Source organism: Lotus japonicus, chromosome 1 (genome assembly GCF_012489685.1).
Source record: "Lotus japonicus ecotype B-129 chromosome 1, LjGifu_v1.2".
Taxonomy (NCBI): domain Eukaryota; kingdom Viridiplantae; phylum Streptophyta; class Magnoliopsida; order Fabales; family Fabaceae; genus Lotus; species Lotus japonicus.
This window is the reverse complement of record NC_080041.1, coordinates 76,304,692-76,315,284: the sequence shown is the minus strand read 5'-3', so window position 1 is coordinate 76,315,284 and position 10,593 is coordinate 76,304,692. Positions and strand designations below refer to the sequence as shown.

The window sequence follows — 10,593 nt, the reverse complement described above, 5'->3', positions numbered from 1 at the left end:
TTTGGTGTTGGCGAAAGCGGACGTGATTTTCGCCCAACCGAGCATCCATTCAAGATCAACTTTGATATTCAGACTCTTGGTACTATTAAAAAGAAAATCGTTATCCAAAACAATTTTACACATGACATTCCAAGAATCCATTTCAACACATCCCCTCTCTGGCTGACAAGTGTCACAGTCAGAGCAACTCACACAAATTAATTATTTGCACAGAATTCCCTATAATTTTGTTTGTTTGTCCCTCATTAAATGAAGAAATTATAAATAGAGTTAAATATGTAATGTTTGAATTGTTAATAACGTAATATTTTAAGTTAATATAGAGAACTTCAGTATAATATACAAGGTTATTATATTACGGTTCAATGTTTATTTTAATAGTATTCAAGGTTTTTTATATTCAAGGTTTATTAATAAATTACGGTTTTTTATAATATACGTTTTTTTTTAAAACCCATGTAAAATAATTAATAAGTTTTTAATGCATTGATTATTTATTTTAGGAAATATTATTCGAAAATAATTCATTAATTCCTTCAATTTCCTTATATAAACTCATTAATGACGTAAATAAGTGCAAATATGTATTGAAATAATTTCCTTTTTTAAAATGAAGAAAAAAACGTTTTAAATAATACATTACTTATTAAATTAATTAGCTTTCTATTTAAGGAAAACCTCACTTAATGGTATATTCGATTTAATATTTAAAAAACCAGCAAAAACATGAAAAATAGGCTAAGCAAGGTCATTGTGTAGATAGAAGCCGGTCTATTTTAAACCCATTTGAAATAATTTACTACATTATAATGCAATGACAATTTATTTAAGGAAATTATTTTTCGAATCTCATTGATTAATTCTAAACAGTTTAATTATAACTGTTGATTACCATCACTTAATTTAATTTTGTATCATTGACAAATTTCAACATTTAATTTGAAAACATTTTTAAAAAAGCATAATACAATATTTAATACTAATTAATATTTAATATTTACAAAAGAGAAAACATTGATTTCCTTATTTAACATAAATTAAAATTGAATTGAAAGTATTTTACTACACATCAATATTAGGCCAAATTTCAAATAGTCATGCAATTAATTATGAGCCAAAATTACGTTATTAACTTTATTTATAATTAATGGTTTCCAATTTTAAAACAATAATTAAGGTGATTAATGATTGTAAAAAAATTAATCCAAGTAAGTTTTATTCCCCTAATTACAAAGTCATTAAGTTTCGAAAAAGTTAAAATATTTAAACATAATATGCGTGTGTTGTTACTTTATAAAGCTGATTATATGTTTGTATAATCATTAAATAGAAATACGGATGTATGTACGATACACTTTGATTTTTTGGGTGCCAAATAAAACTGTTTTTGAATTAAAAATACATATTATATTTGGGAATGAAATATTCTTGACAACTTTAGTCATCATTAACCCTAATTTCAACTATATAAACCCCCTTAAGTTACATTTCTCCTCCAACATTTTCATCAATTTTCCAGCACTTGGTATATTTGAAATTATCATTTCGTCTGATGGCTTCAAGAATCGACGATCTAGCCAAAATCGATGCCTCCAAATTGATGCCTCACAATTTTAAAAATGTTTTTCACAAAATATTTAGGATTAAATATATATATACGAAGTTTTTGATAAATTTTGCAAATTGTGTGATACTCATTGTGATTTTGCTTGGTTGAATACTCATTTTTTCGAGATCGTCGATTCATTATTACGTGCCTAAGTAATAAGATTAATATTCGCCGTGCAACGCACGGGGTAAAAACACTAGTAGATATATAGATTATGTGCAGGCTTTGTTCGATGATTATGAAAGTTTATCTGTTTAACATAAAACAGAAACCTGCGTGTATGGTTATCAAGTCTCAATTGCATTTTCCAAGAGAAGAATGAGCTTTTACTTTTTAGCCTCCCCAGTAAATAGGAATTTCTCACAGTCCTTAGCTCCACATTTGCAAAAGCTTTGACAAAGTTCTTCATATATCCCAGCTAAAGAGTTTTTAAACTCCTATGAGCAGCTTCCATTACCCTCCTCAATATCCTGAACCCCACCTTTGACCACACATCCAACTTGAACACCTTCCATGTATGCTTTACATGCCATTATAATAAATTTGTTTCAATAACAAAGCTCCTTGATCAGGTTGAAGAACTTGCAATTCAACAAGGAAGAATTTAATCACATTCTTGCTTAATAATACAAAACAAGCAAACCCAACAGCAGTTCAGTTGAAGCCAGCAGTGAAAGGAAATACTCAAATTAAACTGATAAAATAAGATTTGTGTCAGCAAATAATGAAACAGTTATTACTGTTTCATCATGGTCTAATCTGCCCAAATTTAATGAATATGATTTATTTTGTATTTCTCTCTGTAATACAACTTGAAAATATTAAAATCTGCAGCACAAGAAAAGGCTTTTGCAAAACAGTGAATATCTTCGGGTACATAAGTGATCAAAGAAAATAGCAAGAGATGATCCCCATAAGTGATTCGAGACACTGATCCAATGTTCATAGGGGAGAAATCAAAGATGGAAAAATATTAATTGATGATTTTGATAGTTTTGAAGAAGACCTGCTAGGAAAAGATCAACATCATGAACACTTGAAATCCAGGAATGCTGTCAAGTTCTCATCAATTTTCTTCGCAGAAAGCTATGCCAGTAAAATTCATCAAAAGAAAGGCGCTCCGCTGCAACAGGGTTCGAATACTTCTGAAATACTTAGATTTCCAAATTGAGTGAATAAAAAAATGTGTGAAATATGAAATAGGCATAACCTGGATTTAAGCATAGTAGTCTTGAACAAATATCAAGACAGTCAGGATCCAGTCCTGAGAGAATCAGCGGAGAAAATGGAAGGCTGGTACAGGATCTAATGTTATTCAACAGCTGCAATCAATAAATTTACTTTATATTAGCAGTGATCGCCGACGAACAATTCTGAATATTTTTCATTTTGTTGCTCGAAGTTATGGAGTTACCTGAACATTGTTTCTGCCATTAAAAGGTGGATAGCCATTTAGAAGCTCAAAAAGAATGGCTCCAACACTCCACATATCTACCTGCATCATTAAGTAAATTTCAGTAAACCAGGTGGATTAATGTTGAAAGTAAGAGGAGTTGGTACCTTGTTATCATATCTCTGAAACTGAAGAACTTCTGGAGCCATGTATAACGGAGAACCACAAACAGTCTCAACAAACTCACCTGGGCGTGTGATTTTCCTTATTGTATTCAAGGGGAAAAAGTTAAGAAGATAGTAAGAGTAATAACATAAAAAAATGTAAATAAATCTGCAAATAGTCTTCCCCTTCATATGCATTCCCCTTAACTGATACTACCTTGATAGACCAAAATCAGCTATCTTTAGCACCGCATCAGCCTGATGGCTTGATAGCAAAATGTTCTGGTTCAAAAATAACACCAATGCAAACAAATTTGTTTCTGATCTTAATATGATAGTAACTACAAATATATTATCAGTAACAGAGCAATTATTCTTATGACTAGACCATTCTGTTGTAAAAAGAAAAACAGCAATTTTCCTTTCTCTTGTTTTCCCAAAGTTTTGCCCCTCAATAGACAATCTGAAATCACTTTGATGTCTGTTTAACCTAAATGACTTACAGAAATATTATTAGGAACGAATGCTTATATACAAAACTGTTACAAATGCCTCATAAGTCATAACCAAATCCTTATTGGGTAGAGAAAATGGAAATTTTTGCAAGCAAAATGAGTAAATGAAAAATAACACCTTTTTTTTCTCTCTTTTGCATTATTTGCAAGTTGCAAAATTAAACCGATACATCTTGGTGCTTATAGATGCAAAATTAAAATTTAGATGTTATGTGAGCTTTGTAACTGAAAATCACTGTAATATATTGCCCCATGGCATTGCTAACTCTTGATTCATTTTTCCATGCAAGCAAGACTCCCTCCCAATTTTTTCAGAATCTAGTCTTTTGTACCACACCAAGAAAAGACCTGAGCATCTAAACCTAGAGGAAGAGAGCGATCTTCAATTTGCCTACTAACCAAAGACTACTTGACCTTTTACAGGCCAATATTGCTTTGTTGGTATTTGACTTGATGCTGAACTCAGCCAGCTATAGGTTACTTCGCATACTCCTCTTCAATCATCATTCATCCATAACAAAGATAGAACCCCATTATGTTTGGGACCATTCAAACCTGCTGGAAAGAGGCCAAGGAGGTGTTTTTGCAAGCAACAAAGGCCGCGGACAAAATGGGAATTACAATGGGGTTCAAATTGGTTAGGGGTAAACTGCATCAAATAATCTAATTGCTTAGCAAAACCCCTCCAATTTGACACCTACTTTTGTGAGATGACAGAACCGATTAGACATTCCTAAATTTCATTCAAATTGTAATGGATAAGGGACATAAAGAAACCATAAATTAACTAACTGAAACCAATACAATTGCACATCAATAGCACCCTCAAACCAGTATTACTAATACTGGTGAATTACGAAGCAACCTCAAAACTCATTGTTGCATAAAAAACAATGTTGCCAAAGATGTCAAAGCTGCTCAGATCGGAATCTAAAACCAGTCTCCCAATCCTAAATCTAAATCTTTAAACACTGTGACACACAGTGCTACTTATTCCAATAGAGATAAGTGTGCATCTAGAAAAAAGTTAATTGTACATCTCACACACTCTCAACTTGCATCATTCAACTGCCAAACCCTTCAAGTGAATAATGCACTACATAAAACATTCAAGTTTTCCATTCTTAAAACTGCACTATGCTCTATTCAAAGTCAGGAAAAGCAGTAGTTGAATTTTACCTCAGGTTTCAAGTCTCTGTGAATGATGCCGTGTGAGTGTAACACTTTTAGACCAGACCCTGTATCACATAACTCATGTTAAGTTAACTTCCATGCTAGTATGCACCAGTACCTAAAGCAACATTTCACAATAACATAGACAAACCCAGATAAAAGTTACCAAGCTGCTGCATGAAATTTCTGGCAGTTTGTTGTTGAACTCTCCCATGACATCGAATATAAGAAGCCAAATTCCCACCAGCACAAAACTCCAGGACCAGATAAACACATCCATCAGCCTAACCACCAAACAAAAATAACAAGCTTCAAACTAACCCCAACAAAAGAAAATTACACCTTTTCAACATGTTCCATTTCAGGATCAAAATTAACAAAATGGGTAGGAAGATAAAACAGAAAATCATGAAAGGAAACAGAGGAGGACCTGAAAGAAGTTGAGAAGGCGAATAATGTTGGGGTGGTTAACAGAGGACAAAAAATTGATCTCACAGTCCAAGCAAGCTTTGAGGCGAGGATTGAGTTTAGAGAGGAGGACCTGCTTCACCGCCACCTCTTCACCGCTTGGTCGTTGCTCTGCTCTCCACACTGCAGAGGAAGAACCCTCTCCGATTTTGGACTTCAAAATGTAGTAATCTTCTTCTCCAGCTCCCACTGTTACCAACCTCGTCAATTTTCCTTGGCCTTCTTCACAAAAACATTCCATTACTGTTCAATCTAATAGCGCATTTTCAACTACCATGACCATGATCATTGTCTCCCTTCTTTGGTGTTTGTGTTTCCCCTGTTTCTATCACTCGAATGTTCTGTTGTCTCTCTTTAACAGACACGTAGGTGAAAATCAATCAGTCAGACATTTATTTTTAATTTGTGGTAAAAACAATTGAGATTAATTTCTATGCACGAATAGTGTAAATGGTTTTACACAATCATTCAATAGCATCCTTTTATTTTCTATTTTACACATGAGTACTCTAATTCGAACCCCCGACAGCTATTTGGACCTTGTTAAATTCGTAAAATCCTAAAATACCTTTTATAAATTTTTTTCGCTCACTTTTTTTTGGTCTTGAATAAGGTATCCCCACAGCATACAGCCGTGAGACTAATCCCTTGCCCCACGGTCAGCGCACTAAGCGGTAGGGGCTGGCCAAGGAGTTTTTCTATTCGCAAGAGTTGGGGTTCGAACCCCCAACCACCTGCTTAAAGGATGAAGTGTTGAACCACTACACCAACCCATTTGATTTTTCGCTCACACTTTGAATGTGCGACCAAAACACATTTTGTAAGTGCGCCCATCACCCACATTTAAGGTGCGTTCATTACGCACTTTCAAAATGCGTTTTGGTCGCAGTTTCACAGTGCTAATGGACACTTTCAAAAGTTGTTTAAATGAAGAATTGAGACGGCTAAACTCAATTTTAATTGCTTGTTTTAAATATTTGGTAGTCAAATTGCAATTAAGCCCAATACACTATTAAAGATTTGGCTTAAATACTCTGTAGGTCCCTGGAATTGTCTGCCGTATGAAAATAAGGCCCTGAAATTTTTTTTCCGATTCCGAATCCCTGGAAAATGTTTTTTAATCAGAATAAGTCCCTACTTGTGTTTCCAGCCTATGTGGCACAATTTTTGCTGAGTCATTTATTCCACATGGCAATTATATTTTTTTTAAATACACATGGATTAAAAAAATTAAACATTTAAATTTAAAATTAAAATCTTTTTAGGGATTTAGGGTTAATTAGATTTAGGGTTAATTAGCTTAATAAGATTTTAATTTTAAATTTATACATTTAAATTTAAAATTTAAATCTTTTTAGGAATTTAGGGTTAATTAGATTTAGGGTTAATTAGGTTAATAAGATTTTAGTTTTAAATTTAAAATTTAAAAATAAAAAATAAAAATAAAAATCTTTTTAGGGATTTAGGGTTAATTAGATTTATGGTTAATTATGTTAATAAGATTTTAATTTTAATTTTAAATGTTTAATTTTATTTTTTAATCCATGTGTATTTAAAAAAAATAGAAAAGCCACGTGGAATAAATGTCTCAGCAAAAATTGAGTCACATAGATAGGAAACACGAGTAGGGACTTATTCTGATTAAAAAAAATTTAGGGATTCGAAATCGGAAAAAAAAAATTCAGGGACTTATTTTCGTACGACAGACAATTTCAGGGACCTCTAGAGTATTTAAACCTTAAAGATATTCTGACACAAAAATTTCACTGCAGCCATGAGAGTACATTTGTTGGAAAGGGTGAGTTCATTCTCAGATACATGAATCATTTTTCAGCTGTTCAGCACTTGCCTCTATTCTCCTTCAAGGTAAGCCTTTATGCCTTTTACCTTCCTCACACTTCCCGGTTGAATTGAAACACACTTCCTCACTAAACCCACTTTTTTGTTTCTGTTTTTTCTCTTTTTGTTTTTGATTTTCAGTATAAAGTTGGCACCTTTGGAATCAGTCAATGGTTTTGGATATGGAAAAAAGCATATATATGTTTCTCACTGTACACCGTTGGGAGTCCCTGAATTGCATGAATTATAGACTAGGTTCCCTCAGGCCTGTCCATGGAAGGTTAGCTCTCAAGTTTCTTAAATGGTTCATGAAGCAACCCAATTTGGAGCTCAATCATGTGACCCATATAATTTCTACTACCACTCATGTACTTGTTAGAGCTAGAATGTACAACTTTGCCAAAACAGCCTTGACACATTTGTTACATATGCCAATTGGTTTGAACTCTGTTTTTGGTGCTTTGCTGGAAACATACCCCATTTGCAACTCAAACCCTGCTGTTTTTGACCTCCTGATTAGAGTTTGTTTGAGGGAAATAATGGTTGGAGATGCTGTGCAGATTTTTTACTTGATGGGTTTTCGAGGGTTTAAGCCCCTCGGTGTATACTTGTAACATGGTGCTAGGTTCCTTGGTAAAGGATCGGAAGAGTGAGCTGTTTTGGTCCTTTTTCAAAGGAATGCTTGCCAAGAGAGTTAATCCTTATGTTGCTACATTCAACATATTGTTAAATGCTTTATGCGAACGAGGGCGGTTTAAAAGTGCTGGCTTTCTCCTGAGGAAAATGGAAGAAAGTGGTCATTTTCCAACTGCAGTCACTTATAATACTTTGCTTAATTGGTATTGCAAGAAAGGGAGGTTTAAGGCTGCATCTGAGCTGATTGATTGCATGACATCTAAGGGTATTGCGGCAGATATTTGTACATATAATGTGTTGGTAGATAATTTGTGCAGGGAAAGCAGGAGTGCAAAAGCTTATTTAATATTGAGAAGGATGAGAAAGAATATGGTGTATCCTAATGAGATAACGTATAATACTCTTATCAATGGATTTGTTAAGGAGGGGAAAATTGGAGTTGCTGCTAAAGTTTTTGAATGAGATGTTGTCCTTTAATTTGTTACCAAACTGTATCACTTACAATACTTTGATTGACGGGCACTGTAGTAAGGGCAACATAGAGGAAGCTTTCAGACTTTTGGATGAAATGGTATCGCATGGTTTGAAACCCAATGAAGTAACATATGGGGCTCTTTTAAATGGGCTGTCCAAGCATTCTAAATTTGGATTGGTTTCCAGTACTCTTGAGAGAATGAGGATGAATGGGGTGAGAGTCGGTCATATTAGTTATACAGCAATGATTGATGGGTTGTGTAAGAATCGCTTGCTTGAAGAAGCTGTGCACTTGCTGGATGATATGTTAAAAGCTTCTATCAATCCTGATGTTGTTACGTTTTCTGTGCTCATAAATGGATTTCTCAGGGCTGGGAAGATAAATAATGCAAAGGAGATAATGTGTAAAATGTATAAGACTGTACTTGTACTTAACAACATTTTGTACTCAACATTAATCTACAACTACTGCAAGATGCGAAACCTAAAAGAAGCGTTGAATACTTACGCAGTTATGAACCACAGTGGTCATGTTTCAGATCACTTTACTTGTAATGTCTTGGTTGCCACTTTCTGTAGAAGCGGGAGACTTAAAGAGGCTGAGTATTTTATGGATCACATGAGCAGGATGGGTCTTGATCCTAGCACTTCCGCATTTGATTGCATTATAAATAGTTATGGAAATTCTGGTGATGCATTAAAAGCATTTTTTCTGTGTTTGATCAAATGAAAAGTGTCTGTCATTTCCCAAGTCAGTTCACATATGGGGGTCTATTGAAAGGTCTTTTCTCTGGTGGGTATATTAAGGAAGCCAAAACATTTTTGGATAGACTTACTTAGTTGCATTCCCTATGCCATTGATAGTGTTATCTACAGCACAATACTTACTTGGACATGCAGATCAGGAAACATATCGGATGCGGTTTCCCTTATTAATGAAATGGTCATGAAGAATTTTGTGCCTGACAGTTATACGTACACTAATCTTATTGGAATGCTATGCAAGAAGGGTAAAGTGGTTGCTGCACTCCTTTTGTCAGGAAATGCAATGGAGAAAGGATTATTATCTCCAAATCCTGCCATGTACACTAGTTTAGTTGATGCTGTCCTTAAGGAAGGTCATTCAAAAGCTGCTTTGTATATTTTTGAAGATATGCTGAACAAAGGTGTTGGCCCTGATACTATAACATTCAATGTGCTTATGAATCAATACTCAAGAAAAGGGAAAATGTCGAAGGTAAATGATATCCTATTAGCAATGAGGAATAGAAGTCTGTGCTTCAACTTGGCTACTTACAATATTCTCCTGCATGGATATTCAAAGAGGCTGAATGTGGAAAGATGTTCTATGTTGTACAAGGACATGATCAGGCATGGTTTTGCACCAGACAGGTTAACATGGCATGCTCTTATTCTTGGATTTTGTAAGTCGGGATCATTTGATGTTGCTGTCAAAATTTTAAGATGGATAACACTTGAAGGTTCTGTAGCTGATTGTTCTACATTTAACATGCTGATTACCGAGTTATGTGAACGGAATGAGATAAAAATGGCCATTGATCTGGTAAAACAAATGAATCTGTTAGGAGTTATTCCTAAGGTAGATACATACAACTCCCTTTTTAATGGACGCATTAGAACTTGTGCTTTTGAGGAAGCCCATTGTGTTTTGCAAGCCTTGGTGGAAAGGGGTTATGTTCCTACATGTAAACAATATATTACTTTAATTAATGGCATGTGTAGGGTGGGAAACGTAAAAGGAGCCATGAAGCTACAAGATGAGATGAAAACACTTGGTGTCAGCTCCCAAGAGGTTGCTATGAGTGCTATTATTAGAGGACTATTGTATCACCACTTACTAGATACATTTTCAGTTTCTCTTAATTGTAATGCTAATTGTTAGTGGTTAGTAATGTTAGTTAGTGTCTAAATGAACAGTTGCTTGTAAACAGTGAAGTATGTAATTCTGTTACCAACATCAGTGTGTATGTAAGCATTCTGAATCTCTGATCAATGAGAAATCGAGAATCAACAAGCTTTTTGATTCTGCGTTCGTTTTTTTAAGTACTACTACTATTTAGTACCACTGTGTTGCTTTTCTTCCTGTTTTTGTTCTTGGGTAGTCCATTATGCCTCACAAAACTTTACATTTTGGCCCATTAGCATTCTACAGAGGAGCAAAGACTTGAGGCATTCATTTAACTACTAATCAACCATAGATTACTTCATTTTGAGCTCATGCTATCAATATTAGTATTTACAAAATCAAGATAATTTAAAGGTAAATTTTGCAATAGTTCAAATAGATATACACATAATATA

At 34.1% G+C, this 10,593-nt stretch overlaps 2 protein-coding genes across 4 annotated transcripts; one reads left to right on the top strand and one right to left on the bottom strand.

Annotated features, from left to right (window-relative positions):
• Positions 1–1,722: 1,722 nt before the first annotated feature.
• LOC130712207 (serine/threonine-protein kinase ATG1t) lies at positions 1,723–5,666 on the bottom strand. 3 transcript variants are annotated; one of them, XM_057562053.1, is made up of 9 exons: positions 5,285–5,666; positions 5,021–5,138; positions 4,861–4,919; positions 3,384–3,448; positions 3,170–3,266; positions 3,024–3,104; positions 2,820–2,931; positions 2,616–2,732; positions 1,723–2,190 (listed from the first exon to the last, which is right to left on the bottom strand). In XM_057562053.1, exons 1-8 carry the CDS (start codon positions 5,561–5,563, stop codon positions 2,665–2,667), a joined length of 879 nt encoding a protein of 292 aa, XP_057418036.1. In that variant the 5' UTR covers positions 5,564–5,666; the 3' UTR covers positions 1,723–2,190; positions 2,616–2,664. The 3 variants fall into 3 exon arrangements, with proteins under 3 accessions (XP_057418036.1, XP_057418041.1, XP_057418030.1); XM_057562058.1 differs by having other exon boundaries at positions 1,723–2,129; XM_057562047.1 differs by lacking the exon at positions 1,723–2,190 and having other exon boundaries at positions 2,225–2,732.
• A 1,348-nt stretch (positions 5,667–7,014) lies between these two features.
• Positions 7,015–10,315, top strand: LOC130712193 (pentatricopeptide repeat-containing protein At5g55840-like). The gene is given in 6 exon segments (XM_057562034.1): positions 7,015–7,188; positions 7,303–7,754; positions 7,756–8,256; positions 8,258–8,977; positions 8,980–9,105; positions 9,107–10,315. Coding segments are annotated over 5 exon segments (2,838 nt in total). The 5' UTR covers positions 7,015–7,188; positions 7,303–7,331; the 3' UTR covers positions 10,175–10,315.
• Positions 10,316–10,593: the final 278 nt, after the last annotated feature.

Coding starts and splice junctions, on each gene's coding strand:
- LOC130712207 (XM_057562053.1), bottom strand. CDS start 5,563: ATGGAATGTTTTTGTGAAGAAGGCCAAGGAAAATTGACGAGGTTGGTA. Junction 5,139..5,284: donor GCCTTCTCAACTTCTTTCAG/GTCCTCCTCTGT, acceptor TTTGGTGGTTAG/GCTGATGGATGTGTTTATCT. Junction 4,920..5,020: donor AAATTTCATGCAGCAGCTTG/GTAACTTTTATC, acceptor TATGTGATACAG/GGTCTGGTCTAAAAGTGTTA.